This window comes from Convolutriloba macropyga, chromosome 6 (assembly GCF_964194025.1).
Source record: "Convolutriloba macropyga chromosome 6, txConMacr16.3, whole genome shotgun sequence".
Classification (NCBI taxonomy): domain Eukaryota; kingdom Metazoa; phylum Xenacoelomorpha; order Acoela; family Convolutidae; genus Convolutriloba; species Convolutriloba macropyga.
Genome location: NC_134473.1, coordinates 14,733,866 through 14,754,312, shown reverse-complemented (window position 1 = coordinate 14,754,312; position 20,447 = coordinate 14,733,866). Strand labels below are relative to the sequence as shown.

The 20,447-nt window shown below is 36.4% G+C and overlaps 3 protein-coding genes across 6 annotated transcripts in view; all 3 read right to left on the bottom strand.

Moving 5' to 3' along the window:
* LOC142341503 (uncharacterized) overlaps positions 1 to 8,363 on the bottom strand; it is a 55,601-nt gene extending 47,238 nt beyond the window's left edge. For all 3 annotated transcript variants that reach the window (XM_075392478.1, XM_075392479.1, XM_075392480.1), the window contains exon 1: positions 8,301 to 8,363. The gene's annotated coding sequence lies outside the window, so the exon portion shown is untranslated. The remainder of the gene's footprint in view (positions 1 to 8,300) is intronic.
* Positions 1 to 20,447, bottom strand: part of LOC142341507 (protein farnesyltransferase/geranylgeranyltransferase type-1 subunit alpha-like) — a 351,573-nt gene that overhangs the window by 271,286 nt on the left and 59,840 nt on the right. The window lies entirely within an intron of this gene.
* Positions 7,861 to 15,331, bottom strand: LOC142341504 (tRNA-uridine aminocarboxypropyltransferase 1-like). Of its 2 annotated transcripts, none has more exons than XM_075392482.1 (2): positions 15,125 to 15,331; positions 7,861 to 9,030 (listed from the first exon to the last, which is right to left on the bottom strand). In XM_075392482.1, the coding sequence occupies exons 1-2, from the start codon at positions 15,320 to 15,322 to the stop codon at positions 8,440 to 8,442; spliced, it is 789 nt and encodes a 262-aa protein (XP_075248597.1). In that variant the 5' UTR covers positions 15,323 to 15,331; the 3' UTR covers positions 7,861 to 8,439. The 2 variants fall into 2 exon arrangements, with proteins under 2 accessions (XP_075248597.1, XP_075248596.1); XM_075392481.1 differs by lacking the exon at positions 15,125 to 15,331 and adding an exon at positions 12,163 to 12,362.

The window sequence follows — 20,447 nt, the reverse complement described above, 5'->3', positions numbered from 1 at the left end:
TTTATTATAGTGGTTTGAAAATTTTGAATTTGTCTTAAGCTAATTGAACAGCCGATTGTGTGGCTGACTGAAAAACCGATTGTGTACATCCACGTTCAAAGGCTCCAATTGTCAGAAAATTTTGGTGCGATAGGCAAGGGTGGTGAAAGAGCCCGCAATTGGCGGAGTTACACCAATGACCTGCGAGGATATAAAACATGATTGGAGGAAATTATATATGCCCCAGAGATATCTTTAGTCCTACTGATATGTCCCTGAAAGAGTTAACTGCGGAAAGCCGAGACTTGTACAGTTACTGCTAGCAGAGCACTTCAGTAGTCTTGACGGCAGATATTGTTCCTTGGTTGAACAATCCTGACGGAATAGTCACAAAAACAGAAGGCTAATGAACAAATATAAGAGGAAACATGGAATTTGTGGAAACCATTGGCCACGATATCTGTGATGGGCTACACCTCAGCTCTTATGAAACTCTGAGTCAATATCTAAGAAAGAAGATAAATCTCGCTAAGAATTTGAATTTAAAGTCTGTTCGCCTCAAACTTGGTTTATGATTTGCTCGTAGTAGCATAGTACCTTTGTTGCGTGTGCTTTTGTTTTTGCACATTGGTGTTTGAAATGAGTATTTTGAATTACGTAAATTTGCTTCTTTGAGCTGAATTTGCTTCTTTTCCCATTTTTATTTTAAGTAAATAAACACTATCTCCGTGAACATAGTTTCTGATTGAGCTGTTATATTACGCTTTTGAATTTTTCCTCATTTCAGTACTCTGTGTATCTGCTGAAAGAATAGCATGAAACTAAACAATAAAAGAACTGGCTTAAACAAAAATTAAAGAGCTAGCATTTTAACAAACGATTACGTGGCTGGTTGAAAAGCCGATTGTTTGACTTAAACAACAAGCAGATAAATAGCATTTGAACAGCCCATTGTAAGGCTGGTTGAGAAACCGATAGTGTTCATTACTGTTATTATTATTATAAATACTGTAATTGTCATTATTAATTTGATTATTTTTTACCCTCATTATTTTCATTTTTACTACTATTTTTTGATAAATTTTTGTAATTATTATTAGTTTCATTTTTGTTATTATTATCATTATTACAATTATACGGTCGCTTCAAACACATCCGAAAAAAACGGGGGTCGGATAATACAACAAAAAATATGGAGGGCTGATCATACATCAATTTTCTAGTGCTCAGTTTCTTTTATGTAGAAAAGAACTTTCTTCCTTTGAGATATCAAAATAGTGGTTTAAATTAGGCCCGCATGCTTTGTTGTTCATAACGGAAAAAAATTCAAAAAAATCACAAAGTTTTCTACAATTGAGAAAATGATAGATTTCTCAGTGCACGACACGAACAGAAAATCAACGGAAGCTTACGGGAACGAAATATACAGATTTTTTTGAGCAAAACATTTTTAAAAAAAATTTCTCTAAGAGTTTTGAATGAACCGACCCAAAATTTTTTTAAATTTAATTATTGAAAAAAGTTTTTCAACCAACCCGGTAATTTTTTATAGATAAAAAACAGTAATTTTAGCATTTGAGAGATAAAAATGATTGAAAAAAACTATACCGTAAAATTCTTGATAGGTCGTATCATACCATGATATTCCCGATACCCTCAGGGCGCATCATACACTTTATCATGGTATGAAGCGACATCAATTATTATAATAATTATTATAAATTTTATAAAAATTATTATTATCATTGTTAATATTTTAATTATCTTAAAATTTTTTTTGTTTATTACAATAACTTTTCTTATTATTATTATTTTTATAACTATTATATATTTTATTACTTTTGTTACTGTAGTATTATAAACTTATCACTATCATTATTAGTTTGTTATTATTATTTTTTATTATTATTACGAATAACTATTAATATTTTTATTGGAGGAGGGCGAAAACACCAGAAAAAAACAGGAACTCAAAAGTTGGTTTTTTGAATCGACTTGCGATAATTGTCCGACATTACTTTAGCTACATTATAAAGAAAATTTTTTGTTTTCTTTGATTTTACTTTAAGAAGCGGTTTCTACCGTCTGCTAGGACTTAATTCTTTTATAATTATATGTTTGTAACTCCGCCGTTACCGGTCCCCAGCCCAGATGGTAAAGGAGGAAGGAAACACAATCAAAAAACAGGAACACCTAAGAATTTGGTTTTTCGAATCAATTTGAATTAATTTTCTGACATTACCTGAGCTATATTATGTAATACTTTGTTTTGTTTTGCTTGATTTTACTTGGGGAGAGTCTTAGAACGCTGATTTTTACAGTTTATTCGGAACCAATTCTCCTATAATTATTTGTTTGTAACTCCTCCGGTCCCAGCCTGGATGGTAAAGGAGCAGGGAAACACCGCCAGAAAATATAATAGGAAAAACTCATAAGCTGCATTTTTAAAATCAACTTGAGATAAATTTCCGGCATTACTTTAGCTGCATTATGTAAGAAATTATTTTGTTTTGTGACTTTGGGAGATTTTTAGGACACGGTTTCTATCGTCTGCTAGGACTTAATTCTGCCATATTTTTATGTGTAACTCAGCCCTAGCCGGTCTCCGGTTCGGATGGGATGCTAAAGGAGGGAAACACAACCAGAAAACACAGGAAAACCTTAGAAGTTAGAGCACGGATTTTTACCGTTTGCTCGGAATCAATTCTTCGTTTGCTCGGAATCAATAACTATTTGTTTTTAACTGCACCCAACCCCAGCCCGTATGGTAAAGGAGGAGAGAAACACCACCAGAAAAAAAAACAAAAAAACTTGAGAAAATAGTTTTTTGAATCAACTTAAGATAATTTTCCGACATGGAAATAGCTGTATTATGTAAGAATTTATTTTGTTTTGTTTGGTTTTACATAAGGAGACTTTTAGGACGCGGTTTCTACCGTCTTGTAGGATTTAATTCTACAACTATTTGTTTGTAACTCCGCCTGTAGCCGGTCCCCAGCCCGGATGGTAAAGGAGGAGGGCAACATCACCAAAAAATACCGGAAAGACTCAAGTTGGTTTTTTAAATCAACTTGAGATAATTTTCCGATAGAATTTTAGCTGTATTATATAAGTATTTAAGTATTTATTTTGTTTTGTTTGATATTACTTGGGGAGAGTTTTAAGACGCGGTTTCTACCGTCTGCTAGGACTTAATTCTCCTATAACTATTTGTTTGCAACTTCGCAGTAGCGGGTCCCCAGCCCAGATTGTAAAGGCGGAGGGAAACATCAACAGAAAATAAAGGAAAAACTCACAAGTTGACATTCTAAATCAACTTAACAAATTTCCGACATTACTTTAGCTATACTATGTTACATTTTGTTTTGTTTGGATTTACTTGCGGAGGCTCTTAGAGCGCGGATTTTTACCGTTTGCTCTGATTCCATTCTCCCAGAGTTGTTTGTTTATAACTCCGCCGAAGCCGGTCCCCAGCTCGGGTGAAAAAGGAGGGGAAACATCAACAGAAAATACAGGAAAAACTCAAAGTAGCTTTTCGTATCAACTTGAGATAACTTTCCGACATTGATTTAGCTGTATTACGCAAGAATTTATTTTGTTTTGTTTGATTTTAATTGGGCGAGTTTTAAGACGCCGTTTCTACCGTCTGCTAGAACTTAATTCTCCTATACTTATATGTTTGTAACTCCAACGTAGCCGGTCGACAGCCCGGATGTAAAGGAGGAGGGAAAAGCCACCAGAGAAAACAGAAAAACTCAAAAGTTGGTTCTTTGAATCAACTTGCGATTATTTTCACAAATTACTTTGGCCATATTATGTCAGAATTTTTTTTGTTTTGATTGATTTTACTTGGGGAAAGTTTTAGGTTGTGGTTTTTACCGTTTGCTCGGAATCAATTCTATAATTATTTGATTATAACTCCGCCGGTCCCCAGCCCGGATGGTAAAGGAGGAGGGAAAAACCACCAGAAAAAATAATAGGAAAAACTCACAAGTTGGTTTCTTGAATCAACTTGAGATAATTTTCCGACATTAATTTAGCTGTATTATGTGAGAATTTATTTTGGTTTGTTTGATTTTACAGGGGGCGGTAAAATTTTGAGTTTTAGGACGCGGTTTCAACCGTCTGCTAGGACTTAAGTCTCTTATAATTATTTAATTATAACTCCGCCGTAGCCGGTCCCCAGATGGTAAAGGAGGAGGGAAACACCACCAAAAAAAACAGGAAAACCTAAGAATTTGGTTTTTCGAATCAATTTGAATTAATTTTCTGACATTACCTGGGCTATATTATGTAATACTTTGTTTTGTTTTGCTTGGTTTTTCTTGGGGAGCGTCTTAGAGCGCGGACTTTCTTTTAGCGTTTGCTGGGACTCAATTCTCCTATAGCTGTTTGTTTGTAACTCCGCTGTAGCCGGTCCCCAGCCCGGATGAGAACGGAGGAGGAAAACACTACCAAAATATACAGAAAAACTCACAAGAGGGTTTTTTGAATCAACTTGGGATAATTTTCCGATATTACTTGAGCTACATTAAGTAATATTTTGTTTTGTTTTGCTTGGTTTTACTTGGGAAGTCTTAGAGCGCGGATTTTTACCGTTTGTTCTGACTCAATTCTATAGTTGTCCCCAGCCCGGGTGAGAACGGAGGAGGAAAACACTACCAAAAATACAGGAAAACTCACAAGTTGGTTTTTTGAATCAACTTGGGATAATTTTCTGATATTACTTAAGCTATATCATGTAAGAATTTGTTTTCTTTTATTTGATTTTCCTTGGGAAGAGTTTTAGGGTGCTGTTTTCACCTTTTGCTTGGACTCAATTCTATAAATAATTGTTTGTAACTCAGCTGTAGCCGGCCCCCAGCCCGGTGGAGAACGGAGGGAAACACTGCCAAAAAATACAGGAAAATTCACGAGTTGGTTTTTCGAATCAACTTGAGATAATTTTCTGACATTACCTGAGTTATATTATGTAATATTTTGTTTTCTTTTCCTTGGTTTTATTTGGGGAGAGTCTTAGAGCGCGGATTTTTACCGTTTGCTCGGACTCAATTCTATAGTTGTTTGTTTGTAACTCCGCTGTAGCCGGTCCACAGCCCGGATGTAAAGGAGGAGGGAAAAGCCACCAGAAAAAGAAAAACTCAAAAGTTGGTTCCTTGAATCAACTTGCGATTATATTCATAAATTATTTTGGCCATATTATGTCAGAATTTTTTTTGTTTTGTTTGATTTTACTTGGGGAAAGTTTTAGGTTGTGGTTTTTACCGTTTGCTCGGAATCAATTCTATAATTGTTTGATTATAACTCCGCCGGTCCCCAGCCCGGATGGTAAAGGAGGAGGGAAACACCACCAGAAAATATAATAGGAAAAACTCACAAGTTGGTTTCTTGAATCAACTTGAGATAATTTTCCGACATTAATTTAGCTGTATTATATGAGAATTTATTTTGGTTTGTTTGATTTTACAGTGGGAGAGTTTTAGAACGCGGTTTCTACCGTCTGCTAGAACTTAATTCTCCTATAATTATTTAATTATGACTCCGCCGTAGCCGGTCCCCAGCCCAGATGGTAAAGGAGGCCGGAAACACCACCAAAAAACAGGAAAACCTAAGAATTTGGTTTTTCGAATCAATTTGAATTAATTTTCTGACATTACCTGGGCTATATTATGTAATACTTTGTTTTGTTTTGCTTGGTTTTTCGTGGGGAGAGTCTTAGAGCGGGGACTTTTACCGTTTGCTCGGACTCAATTCTGCTATAGTTGTTTGTTTGTAACTCCGCTGTAGCCGGTCCCCAGCCCGTATGAGAACGGAGGAGGAAAACACTACCAAAAAATACAGGAAAACCTCACAAGATGGTTTTTTGAATCAACTTGGGACAATTTTTCGATATTACTTGAGCTATATTATGTAGGAATTTGTTTTCTTTTATTTGATTTTCCTTGGGGAGAGATTTAGGGCGCTGTTTTTACCGTTTGCTTGGACTCAATTCTATAGTCAATTGTTTGTAACTTCGCTGTAGCCGGTCCCCAGCCCGGATGGGAACCGAGGGAAACACTGCCAAAAATACAGGAAAAACTCATGAGTTGGTTTCTGGAATCAACTTGAGATAATTTTCCGACATTACTTTAGCTATATTATGTAATATTTTGTTTTGTTTTGCTTGGTTTTTCTTGGGGAGTCTTAGAGCGCGGATTTTTACCGTTTGCTCGGAATTAATTCTATAGTTGTCCCCAGCCCGGATGAGAACGGAGGAGGAAAACACTACCAAAAATATAGGAAAACTCACAAGTTGGTTTTTTGAATCAACTTGGGATAATTTTCTGATATTGCTTAAGCTATATTATGTAAGAATTTGTTCTTTTGATTTTCCTTGGGAAGTGTTTTAGGTCGCTGTTTTTACCTTTTGCTTGGACTCAATTCTATAGTTAATTGTTTGTAACTCCTCTGTAGCCGGCCCCCAGCCCGGTGGAGAAGGGAGGAGGGAAACACTGCAAAAATACAGGAAAAATTTACGAGTTGGTTTTTCGAATCAACTTGAGATAATTTTCTGACATTACCTGAGCTATATTATGTAATATTTTGTTTTGCTTGGTTTTACTTGGGGAGAGTCTTAGAGCGCGGATTTTTACCGTTTGTTCGGACTCAATTCTATAGTTGTTTGTTTGTAACTCCGCTGTAGCCGGTCCCCAGCCCGGATGAGAACGGAGGAAAACACTACCAAAATTACAGGAAAACTCACAAGTTGGTTTTTTGAATCAATTGGGATAATTTTCTGATATTACTTAAGCTATATTATGTAAGAATTTGTTTTCTTTTATTTGTTTTTCCTTGGGGAGTGTTTTAGGGCGCTGTTTTTACCTTTTGCTTGGACTCAATTCTATAGTTAATTGTCTCTAACTCCGCTGTAGCCAGTCACCAGCCCGGATGAGAACGGCGGAGGGAAACACTGCCAAAAATACAGGAAAAACTCATGAGTTGGTTTTTCGAAACAACTTGAGATAATTTTCCGACATTACTTTAGCTATATTATGTTATACTTTGTTTTGTTTTGTTTGGTTTTACTTGGGGAGAGTCTTAGAGGGCGGATTTTTACCGTTTTCCCGGATTCCATTCTCCCAGAGTTGTTTGTTACTTCGCCGTAGCTGCTCCCCAGCCCGGGTGAGAAGGATGGAAACACCACCAAAAAATACAGGAAAACTCAAAAGTTGGTTTTATGAATCAACTTGAGATAATTTTCCGACATTGCTTGAGCTGTATTATGTAAGAATTTATTTTGTTTTGTTTGATTTTACTGGGGGATAGTACTTTATATTATCATCATCATTCTAAAATTAACTGGATGGAACCTCGATACCGATGTTTTCTTACGTTTATAAAACGACGATACCGCTGCTTTCTTGCGTTTAAAGAACGACGATACGGATGGTTTCGTACGTTTGAAAACGGCAATACCGATGCTTTCTTTCGTTTAAAAACCAACGATACCGATGCTTTCTGACATTTAATAAACGACGATACCGAATCTGTCTTACGTCTAAAAATGACGATACCGAGTCTGTCTTACGTCTAAAAACGACGATACCGAGTCTTATGTTTAATACCGAACAATAACGACAAAAAATTGTGTTTTCGTCGTTTTTGGCTAGAAAAAAACGACGATACCGACGGTTTCATACGTTTTCTAACCAAAGTTGTCTCCAATAGGGTAGGCTTTTACTCTGTGGTATATTAACAGTAGCCTGTTCTGAGCTCTCCTTTTCTATTGGTTGTCAGTTTTGCTTGGTTCTATTTTGTCTAAAGATGATTTGTCCAGAGACGGATGAGAAAACTATTTAGCGTCACGGAACTTGCATAAACCTGATGCGAACCAAAACAATATGCCTCAAAATTAAACAAACAGAACTACATTCAACGTACAATAATCTAATTGAATAAATTATTCTTACTAAGGAAATAAATTTGCAGAATTGTGAATAAACTAGCACCCACTTCTTCCCTCGGTAATTTGCCTTTCAAGTGAAAGTAAGGCATGGAAAGCATTTCCTAGGTACTAAAGTGAACACAGGTAAATATTTATATACAACTGACCTTACAATAAAATAGACCAAACTTATGTTAGACCATGTACATTGGAACTGTCTGTGTGCACTTGAGGGCCAAAACCTCGAATTTCAACCAGAACTTCCGATTAAATTAGCCCATTATAAAACAGCTGTGCCTTCTTTAGCAGACAGGGTATTGGTTAAACGTGTACATTTTCTGGTCCAAATAAGTCGCTAACTTATACCTCTAATAAATCGTCAAGAAAACCTTTTCACCTCATTTTCGTCTTCCCTTTCCCTTGGACCTGGTGGCTTTCTCGCACTTTCTCAAGGAATTTTTGAACGAAGCAATCCAGTCCATCATTAGCTTGCGAAATTATGTAAGCTGTCACACAACGCATACTGGTTAATCAGTTCACTTTCTATTAACTACTTGCTGAAGCATAAAATCGTAAAAGTACAATAGGTCATCAAAATCGTGAGAATGTAAATCAAGGTCTTCTTTAAGGCCAGATGTTTTCCAGAATTCTATCTGCAGCTCTTTCATAAAGTAAAACAAAGCCTCGATGGTGGCTAGATAATTCACCGGCAACTTTCCCTGGGGTCGCCAGAACTTAGTCGTGTATTGCTCGCCCAGTTTAACAAATTTCACAGATGCTGCACCTTTTATCCGCCCGTCTTGCAAAAAAGAATGCATTTGCGACCATGTTCCATCTATTATGACCAGAATATTCAATTTGATTAATTTGCAAAACTGCTCCAAGTTGAAATCTTCTTTCAAAAGGCTCGAATCATTCACGATATTCGTGCATCCTGCTTCATGCACGAGTTCCTTAACCGATCTTGCTTCTTTTCCAGGATACAAAACCCAAACATGATCACCTGGATTTCCTTCTCTGTAGTCGGGAATATCAGGATACACTCGATATAGACACTCACTCTCAACTAACATTGCAGCATGGATTGCGGTACTCTTCCCCGATATTTCAATGTTATGCTTCAGTACCTAAACACACAAAATTTTGAATCAATTCCGCACTTTTAAATTGACATTTAGGGACGGCCAAAAATAGTTCTTCCAATTGTTGCTGCGGAAGTATATGACAGCCTGATCTCTTTCGAATCATCTGGTTGAGCCAAAATCAATAGTTGGATCTATTTTTCATAGAAATAAAAGCAGTACCCTTGGAAAACGCTTAAAAATTCAAGTCGTCGTTGCATTGAAACTCCTGCATTGATCAGCAAGAGTTCATCAGATTCAAATTAGTTCAAAATGAATGGATAACATGATTAGTACAGTTTTGGCCGATATAACCGGATATTTCATCCCAGTATCTTCAAGTATTTTTATGCATATTGAGCTTGTTCTTCTTATAATTACCCCTTATTAACTCGCCGATGCCACTAGTTCAAACACTAGGGCTTCATTCTATTGCTATAAGTCGATAGGCTTCGATAGAGAACTCGCAAGAATTTAGAAAATTATAGGAACTCTCAAGATTGACTAGCATAATTAATATCAATGATTTGGTTCAAGCACATTGACGTATTTGATTTTCCCTGACTACATTGAAGTCAAATAAAATAATTTTTGGAAAATTCTCAAACCTCTTTTTTAAGTCGTAGACACTTATTCAGGTCAAATCAGATTAGAATTAATTTGCCAACAATCAGGCACTAAATGCAAAGCAGAAAAGAGAAGAATATATAACACATAAGCTCGAGCATATAGGCAGTTCTGGAAATGAGTTGCTCCATTAAACATTACCGACTAACGTCAGGCGAATTGCTCAAACGACCGGCGAGCAGTTGACTTCGTCAGTAACTAGCCACGGTTTATTGACGCTAGCTTCAGCTTGATTCAACTCTGCAACTTTTAGTTTTCTAGCCTTGTTAGTAAACAAATCAAATAAAAAACTGCTATTTTAAAAATTTGCAAAATTTAGAAGAAAATCTTCCAGATTTCGCAGTGAAAATGTTAAAAACTATTTTTTGTCTCTGGATAGTTATATCAAGTAACCCATCTGCAAGACTTGAAGAGGTTCGTTGGCCAGTTATGATAGCTAAACTCGGAAAAGGACAAAAGTATTCAAAAATTTTGGAAACAAACTTTAACAAATTTGACAAACTTCAACAAATTTAACGAATTTTAACAAATTCAACATAATTAAACAAATTTCAAAATTTGCAAATTTTAACAAAATCTTGAAAAAATTCAAGCTATTAAAAATCTTCAAAACCAATTCATTATCTCAGGAGACAATCGAGTATCCCTATTTCAAGCTTTAAAAAGTTTCACTGGCTCAAAGATCCATAAACTTGGAACATCCAAAAATTTGAAAATTAAATTTTATTAAAAAAATTGCTAGAGCTGGAGTCATTTAAATATTGATAACCATCCCATTAACTCCAAAAACTATGCGAAAGCTTATCATCAAAGTTTGGAGGGGTTCCCTAGGTACCGTACCCTGTTGCCAGTAAAGATCATAAAAAAAATCAAAAAGATCCAAAAAATGTTGTAAAAATATGGCAATTATTTTTTTAAAATTGCTAATATTAAAATTTTGAAAAACATTCCATTAGATCTAAAAGCTATGCAGTAACCTATAATCAAACACTAGAGGACGTAATGTGGCTCTTGAGGCTGGATAAACCTAAAAAATGACAAAAAATTTCAAAAAACTTGAAAAAATTGCAAGTTGCATAAAAAACTGCTTGTGTGAAAGGTTGTGAAAAGTTGTAAACAATCCATGGCCAAAAAACATTTTCCAGCAACTTATTATCGAACTTTAACAGAGATTTTCTGTTGTGCTGGAAAACCTGAATGACAAAATGCCCAAAAAATTGAAAAAAAAACTTTTGTAAAAAAACGCTAAAATTCGGTGTGGTGAAATCTTGAAAACATTCCATGACATTTAGAAACTATACAGTAACCTATTGTCAAACCCTAGAGGAATTTTCTCGGCTCTTGAGGCTGGAGAAACCAAAAAACCGACAAAAACTATTAAAAAAATCGCTAAAATAGCGTCATATTAAAAAAATTGAAAGCTATTCCATGGCAAATAATTTTTTTCAGTAAATTATTATCAAACCCATAAGGACGTTTTCCGGCACCTGCGTCTGGAAAGGCTTGAATAAAGAACAATAAATGTCAAAAATTTGAAAAAAAAAATTGCACGTTTTGTCAAAAAAAAAAGCTAAAAATTGTGATATTAAAATGTTGAAACCATTCCACTACCACTAGAAACTATGCAGTAGCCTATTATAAAACCTAAACGAGGTTCCTTGACACCTGAGGCTGAAACAAGTTGGTGGGCAACGTGGGTGTTGGGGGCAACAGCGCGGTGGAGGTTGGAGTAATAGTTGGGGGTCAACAATGGAGGTGTCTTCAACTAAGGACCGCCCTTCACGCCAAAGTATACGTCTCCAGAACAGTTTGAGCAAAAAAAGAGCTGAAAGGCTCTAAGAGCACTTAATGCCTGCTGGTCGCTACCTGTTTATCCCGTGTTTGAGGACGAAAAGTCAAAAGCGCCAGACAAAAATCAGTCAAGCGAAAAATTCGCATTAAAAAAAGACCGACAGGAGTTGCGGTTCCTCGCCTCATAATACAGAACATCTTTTCAAATGCCCAAGGAACCCTACCACGCTAGATGTTCGGTTACTTTGGGATCAACCAGTTGCCACGTTTCTCGGTCAACAAACCGGGATTTAGACCTCACCCCCTCACGGCTACACCAACCGACAGGACTCTAATATAGTTGCTACAAACTTAGTTTGGGAGCAATTAATTAGAAAAGAATATAGAAACATTTAGGACAACAGCCTCCCTTCCTCTACAATGGCTCCTATTGACGTTTCTACTTCAGGGCGCCGGCGCATGGAGCGTGCGCCATGGAGGCAGAGAATAGAGCTACGCAAAAGAGTAACATGAAGCCTATGGTAACTATGCTTTTGTATCTTATCCAGAGCTTTGCGTTTTCTTATCTTAGTTTAGAGTTTTTGTGATGAAAAAATTTTAATATATTTTAATATACCTGTCACGTAATGACACATTACATTTCATAAGCATTGTTATAAATTAATAATGAGATTAAACTGTAATGCTAGACTTAATCTAGTCACGTGTAGTGTAACTCACATGCAGTGTAAATGACAACTGAACATTGGGTGCGCTGTCACCATTGAATGACGTGGTCCATGATAAACAAGTATAGCAAAACCATTTTCGAGACCTTCCACAAGTCAAGCATTTTCCTCGAGATTCAGCGAATTGTGGATAATTCTTCGTTAGAGCAATTGTGTAGCCAGAATAACCAACCTGAGTGGCCCTTTTCATTTAAACTAAAACGACAAAAAATCCACTGAGCAACAAAATGGATTAAAAACGAACTTAGAGCCGCCACTTAGGATAGAAGCTGCCCGACTTATATAATCTAGCTTCGGTTCGATTGAATGTGCTACCTAGTAGAAACTCAGTCTAAACGATTAAACGAAGTGGAGTACAACAGAGGTTTTCGAACTGCCAATTTATCGTCAGGTTAAATTAAATTGATGTACAAAATGATCCAAAACTCATATACATTGTCCTCTATTAATTTTGTATAATTCAACGAATCGCATTAAAAGAATAATAGTTATTAAATTTATACCGCGATTTAAACTCGTTATTTACAAACAGCTTGTAAACTTGTTATTTACAAATCAACTATCTCAAATCCTGAAAATTCCATATTTTGAAATCTACGTGAACTATGTTTTTGTATTTTAACCAAAGCTTTGCGTATTCTTCTCTTAGTTTACTTTTTTGTTCAATGTGATGGAAAAATTTCAATTTTGCCATGTACAAAAATAAAAATAGAAAAACATAGCATACCTTTTTTAAAAGTGAACAGATATTCGGTCCCGGATATTCGTCGAATAGACTCCCGTCCCCAATATTCATCGCTAAATTTTTGTCTCCGCTTCTTGATGTAGATAGCTTCGACAGTCAGTCCCACCCAAACTGTATGTGACACATTATTCAACGAGGTGTAGCTCTGATAAAATCCTCTTTTGATCTTCTGCAAAACTGCTGTCACCAACTTGGCTTGTTTGCCCAACATAGGTTCAATTGCATCTATTAAAGTATACTTACAGAAAAGCTTTTCCAAAGTTTACTTTGGGTTATTATCACAAGATGAAGTTATTGTGGTTTTTAAGTTGTAAAACAATCCATGGCCAAAAAACATTTTCCAGCAACTTATTATCGAACTTTAACAGAGATTTTCTGTTATGCTGAAAAACCTGAATGACAAAATGTCCAAAAAAATTGAAAAAAAATGCCAACTTTTTAAAAGAAAAACACAAAAATTCGGTGTGGTGAAATCTTGAAAAACATTCCATGACATTTAGAAACTATACAGTAACCTATTGTCAAACCCTAGAGGAGTTTCTTTGGCTCTTGAGGCTGTAGAAACCTAAAAACCGACAAAAACTTTTCTAAAAAAATCGCCAAAAATAGCGTCATATTAAGAAAATTGAAAGCTATTCCATGGCAAATAAAATTTTTTTAGTAATTCATTATCAAACCGTTAAGGACGTTTTCCGGCGCCTGCGTCTGGAAAGACTTGATTAAAGAAAAATAAATGTCAAAAAGTTGAAAAAAATTGCACGTTTTGTCAGAAATGCTAAAAATCGTGATGTTAAAATGTTGAAACCATTCCACTACCACTAGAAACTATGCAGTAGCCTGTTATAAAACCGTAGAAGAGGTTCCTTGACACCTGAGGCTGAAACAAGGTGGTGGGCAACAGCGCGGTGGGGGTTGGTGTAATAGTGGGGGGGGGTCAACAATGGAGGTGTCTTCAACTAAGGACCGCCCTTCACGCCAAAGTATACGTCTCCAGAACAGTTTGAGCAAAAAACAGAGCTGAAAGGCTCTAAGAGCACTTAATGCCCGCTGGGCGCTACCTGTTTATCCCATTTTTGAGGACGAAAAGTCAAAAGCGTCAGACAAAAATCGGTCAAGCAAAAAATCGCATTAAAAAAGACCGACAGGAGTTGCGTTTCCTCGCCTCATGATACAGAACATCTTTTCAAATGCCCAAGGAAACCTACCACGCTAGATGTTCGGTTACTCTAGGATAAACCAGTTGCCACGTTTCTCGGTCTACAAACCGGGATTTAGTCCTCACCCCCTCACGGCTACAACAACACCAACCGACAGGACTCTAATATAGTTGCTACAAACTTCGTTTGAGAGCAATTAATTAGAAAAGAATATAACATAGCTGGCAGATTGCCAGAAAATAGCCGCAATAGATTTGTAGACCGGCAGTCTAAAAAACAGTAAAGAAGACAGACCAAAAAAATTCGTCTTTTCATTGAAGGCTGATCTGTTATATTTTGATTAAAAATCTGTATAAGTTATTGCTGCCTCTATTAGCTGATCTCAAATAACCTTCATTTAGAGTGACACACACCCATTTGACCTTATCTCTTTGAATTAAAGTAAATAAAAGTCAATTTCAAAGTGAGGAAGTCATTTTTGAGAGTGAGGTAAGTCAAGTGTGACCAAAAATTTAATCACGCGCATGAACAAAAAAACTCGCTCCACTAAGAGCGAAAAATGACGTCACACATGCAATTCAGTTGAAATTGCATGAACGAATGAACAAAAAGTGGCTGTGACGTCATATGGTCGTAACAAAAATCATGACGACGAAATAAAAAAAAACCAAGAGAAGGCCAATAATAGCCCCCGCTATCGCTGTGCGGCTATTAATAAACATTTAGGACAACAGCCTCCCTTCCTCTACAATGGTTCCTATTGACGCTTCTACTGCAGGGCGCCGGCGCATGGAGCCTGCGCCACGGAGGCAGAGTATAGAGCTACGCAAAAGAGTAACATGAAGCCTATGGTAACTATGTTTTTGTATCTTATCCAGAGCTTTGCGTTTTCTTATCTTAGTTTAGAGTTTTTGTGATGAAAAAATTTTGATATATTTTAATATACCTGTCACGTAATGACACATTACATTTCATAAGCATTGTTATAAATTAATAATGAGATTAAACTGTAATGCTAGACTTAATCTACCTTCACGTGTAGTGTAACTCACATGCAGTGTAAATGGCAACTGAACATTGGGTGCGCTGTCACCATTGAATGACGTGGTCCATGATAAACAAGTATAGCAAAACCATTTTCGAGACCTTCCACAAGTCAAGCATTTTCCTCGAGATTCAGCGAATTGTGGATAATTCTTCGTTAGAGCAATTGTGTAGCCAGAATAACCAACCTGAGTGGCCCTTTTCATTTAAACTAAAACGACAAAAAATCCACTGAGCAACAAAATGGATTAAAAATGAACTTAGAGCCGCCACTTAGGATAGAAGCTGCCCGACTTATATAATCTAGCTTCGGTTCGATTGAATGTGCTACCTAGTAGAAACTCAGTCTAAACGATTCAACGAAGTGGAGTACAACAGACGTTTTCGAACTGCGAATTCATCGTCAGGTTAAATTAAACTGATGTACAAAATGATCCAAAACTCATATACTTTGTCTTCTATTAATTTTGTATAATTCAACGAATCGCATTAAAAAGAATAATAGTTATTAAATTTATACCGCGATTTAAACTCGTTATTTACAAACAGCTTGTAAACTTGTTATTTACAAATCGATTATCTCAAATCCTGAAAATTCCATATTTTGAAATCTACGTGAACTATGTTTTTCTATTTTAACCAAAGTTTTGCGTATTCTTATCTTAGTTTACTTTTTTGTTCAATGTGATGGAAAAATTTCAATTTTGCCATGTACAAAAATAAAATTAGAAAAACATTGCAAAACTTTTTTAAAAGTAAACAGGTATTCGGTCCCCGATATTCGTCGAATAGACTCCCGTCCCCAATATTCATCGCTAAATTTTTGTCTCAGCTTCTTGATGTAGATAGCTTCGACAGTAAGTCCCATCCAAACTGTATGTGACACATTATTCAACGAGGTGTAGCTCTGATATAAAAATCCTCTTTTGATCTTCTGCAACACTGCTGTCACCAACTTGGCTTGTTTGCCCGACATAGGTTCAATTGCATCTATTAAAGTATTCTTACATAAAAGCTTTTCCTTTGTTTTGTTGAACATCCTTTGTTTTGTTGAACATAAAAGTTTACTTTGGGTTATCTCAAGATGAAGTTATGGTCGTTTTTAACAAGCAAGTTTCTCGATCAAGACAGTTTGTCAATTCATAAACTTTTTGGGTCTCTCCCATTAAAGCCACCCATGAAATCATGCCCCCCATTGTGGTTTAATTACAATGATTGGGAGGGCGCTGCTATAGGTTATCTGACCACTAGGCTTATTCATGGAAAAATATCTAACATTTGCTCTGAGATGAACAAAAACATAGCTGCAGCTTCTCCCTAATTTTAGTGGAACGCTAATCGTTGCAATAAAAAAACAATATCTCATTAAAGAGAAAATTTATCAAACATTGCGAACATCAGGCACACAAAGGTTCACAAAGAAAACGCACCAATGCGCCAGGTTCTGTCAATTCCGCGAAGTCCTTATCAAAAGCATTTTTTACTCCACTCTTTGAAAAGGTTCCAGGAGCTGACATTGAATTACAAACACGATTGGATAAGGTAGTAAGACAAAAACTTGAAACTCTTGAGCTTAAGGCGAATGAGCAAATTGTATCCGTTGATGTTAAAAAAATTTATACTTATGATCCCGTCTCCGAGGTCATTGGAATTACTCTGCGATGTCTTTACCCCAGTGACACCTCTATCGCTTTCGAAAAGATCAACAATTTAGCTTCTACTCAAATTTGCAGTCAAATGATTATCTAAAAAAGTAATAGCGAATGATACTCTCGTGAGGCAGGTTTGGCAACGGGGCTTCCCTGGCAGTTATCTTGGCCAATAAATAGTACCAAAAGACAACACTATCAGCAAGAACTCTGAACTGCCGTAGCTACGCACCACTTCACTTTAAAAGTATATTGCTAAAGGTACCAAACAGAGTCTTACCCAATCTGCGGGCAGATGAAAATATTTTGACGGAACCCTAAAAGCCGACAAAAACAGCAAAAAAAATATCCGAAAAATTGGTCAAAAATTGTAAATAAGACAGCTAGTAAATTTTTAGGTGACAAAAATTGACCGCAAAAACAGCAGCGAAAAGAGAATGACGAATTAAGGTAAACTTGGAGGTGCCTACTTTTTTTTCTACAACATAGATGCCAAACACGATTCGATTCTGGTAGTAAGACAAAAACTTGAAATTCTTGGGCTTGAGGCGAATGAGGAAATTGTATCCGTTGATGTTGAAAAATTTCATACTTATGATCCCGTCTCGATCATTGCATTACTCTGCGATGTCCTCACCCGTGACACCTCTATCGCTTACGAAAAACTCAACATTTTAGCTTCTACTCAAATTTGCAGTCAAATGATTATCTAAAAAAGTAATAGCGAATGATACTCTCGTGAGGCAGGTTTGGCAACGGCGCTTCCGTGGCAGTTATCTTGGCCAATAAATAGTACCAAAAGACAATAATATCAGCAAGAACTCTGAACTGCCGTAGCTACGCACCACTTCACTTTAAAAGTTTATTGCTAAAGACGAAATAAAAAAAAACCAAGAGAAGGCCAATAATAGCCCCAGCTATCGCTGTGCGGCTATTAATAAACATTTAGGACAACAGCCTCCCTTCCTCTACAATGGTTCCTATTGACGCTTCTACTGCAGGGCGCCGGCGCATGGAGCCTGCGCCACGGAGGCAGAGTATAGAGCTACGCAAAAGAGTAACATGAAGCCTATGGTAACTATGTTTTTGTATCTTATCCAGAGCTTTGCGTTTTCTTATCTTAGTTTAGAGTTTTTGTGATGAAAAAATTTTGATATATTTTAATATACCTGTCACGTAATGACACATTACATTTCATAAGCATTGTTATAAATTAATAATGAGATTAAACTGTAATGCTAGACTTAATCTACCTTCACGTGTAGTGTAACTCACATGCAGTGTAAATGGCAACTGAACATTGGGTGCGCTGTCACCATTGAATGACGTGGTCCATGATAAACAAGTATAGCAAAACCATTTTCGAGACCTTCCACAAGTCAAGCATTTTCCTCGAGATTCAGCGAATTGTGGATAATTCTTCGTTAGAGCAATTGTGTAGCCAGAATAACCAACCTGAGTGGCCCTTTTCATTTAAACTAAAACGACAAAAAATCCACTGAGCAACAAAATGGATTAAAAATGAACTTAGAGCCGCCACTTAGGATAGAAGCTGCCCGACTTATATAATCTAGCTTCGGTTCGATTGAATGTGCTACCTAGTAGAAACTCAGTCTAAACGATTCAACGAAGTGGAGTACAACAGACGTTTTCGAACTGCGAATTCATCGTCAGGTTAAATTAAACTGATGTACAAAATGATCCAAAACTCATATACTTTGTCTTCTATTAATTTTGTATAATTCAACGAATCGCATTAAAAAGAATAATAGTTATTAAATTTATACCGCGATTTAAACTCGTTATTTACAAACAGCTTGTAAACTTGTTATTTACAAATCGATTATCTCAAATCCTGAAAATTCCATATTTTGAAATCTACGTGAACTATGTTTTTCTATTTTAACCAAAGCTTTGCGTATTCTTATCTTAGTTTACTTTTTTGTTCAATGTGATGGAAAAATTTCAATTTTGCCATGTACAAAAATAAAATTAGAAAAACATTGCAAAACTTTTTTAAAAGTAAACAGGTATTCGGTCCCCGATATTCGTCGAATAGACTCCCGTCCCCAATATTCATCGCTAAATTTTTGTCTCAGCTTCTTGATGTAGATAGCTTCGACAGTAAGTCCCATCCAAACTGTATGTGACACATTATTCAACGAGGTGTAGCTCTGATATAAAAATCCTCTTTTGATCTTCTGCAACACTGCTGTCACCAACTTGGCTTGTTTGCCCGACATAGGTTCAATTGCATCTATTAAAGTATTCTTACATAAAAGCTTTTCCTTTGTTTTGTTGAACATCCTTTGTTTTGTTGAACATAAAAGTTTACTTTGGGTTATCTCAAGATGAAGTTATGGTCGTTTTTAACAAGCAAGTTTCTCGATCAAGACAGTTTGTCAATTCATAAACTTTTTGGGTCTCTCCCATTAAAGCCACCCATGAAATCATGCCCCCCATTGTGGTTTAATTACAATGATTGGGAGGGCGCTGCTATAGGTTATCTGACCACTAGGCTTATTCATGGAAAAATATCTAACATTTGCTCTGAGATGAACAAAAACATAGCTGCAGCTTCTCCCTAATTTTAGTGGAACGCTAATCGTTGCAATAAAAAAACAATATCTCATTAAAGAGAAAATTTATCAAACATTGCGAACATCAGGCACACAAAGGTTCACAAAGAAAACGCACCAATGCGCCAGGTTCTGTCAATTCCGCGAAGTCCTTATCAAAAGCATTTTTTACTCCACTCTTTGAAAAGGTTCCAGGAGCTGACATTGAATTACAAACACGATTGGATAAGGTAGTAAGACAAAAACTTGAAACTCTTGAGCTTAAGGCGAATGAGCAAATTGTATCCGTTGATGTTAAAAAAATTTATACTTATGATCCCGTCTCCGAGGTCATTGGAATTACTCTGCGATGTCTTTACCCCAGTGACACCTCTATCGCTTTCGAAAAGATCAACAATTTAGCTTCTACTCAAATTTGCAGTCAAATGATTATCTAAAAAAGTAATAGCGAATGATACTCTCGTGAGGCAGGTTTGGCAACGGCGCTTCCGTGGCAGTTATCTTGGCCAATAAATAGTACCAAAAGACAATAATATCAGCAAGAACTCTGAACTGCCGTAGCTACGCACCACTTCACTTTAAAAGTTTATTGCTAAAGACGAAATAAAAAAAACCAAGAGAAGGCCAATAATAGCCCCAGCTATCGCTGTGCGGCTATTAATAAACATTTAGGACAACAGCCTCCCTTCCTCTACAATGGTTCCTATTGACGCTTCTACTGCAGGGCGCCGGCGCATGGAGCCTGCGCCACGGAGGCAGAGTATAGAGCTACGCAAAAGAGTAACATGAAGCCTATGGTAACTATGTTTTTGTATCTTATCCAGAGCTTTGCGTTTTCTTATCTTAGTTTAGAGTTTTTGTGATGAAAAAATTTTGATATATTTTAATATACCTGTCACGTAATGACACATTACATTTCATAAGCATTGTTATAAATTAATAATGAGATTAAACTGTAATGCTAGACTTAATCTACCTTCACGTGTAGTGTAACTCACATGCAGTGTAAATGGCAACTGAACATTGGGTGCGCTGTCACCATTGAATGACGTGGTCCATGATAAACAAGTATAGCAAAACCATTTTCGAGACCTTCCACAAGT

Bases quoted from the DNA above. Each gene is read 5' to 3' on its own strand.
- LOC142341504 (XM_075392482.1), bottom strand. From the start codon at position 15,322: ATGAAAAGGGCCACTCAGGTTGGTTATTCTGGCTACACAATTGCTCTA. The intron at 9,031-15,124 runs GTGAGTTACACT...TTGTGTGTTTAG, and splicing joins AGTTGCCATTTACACTGCAT to GTACTGAAGCATAACATTGA.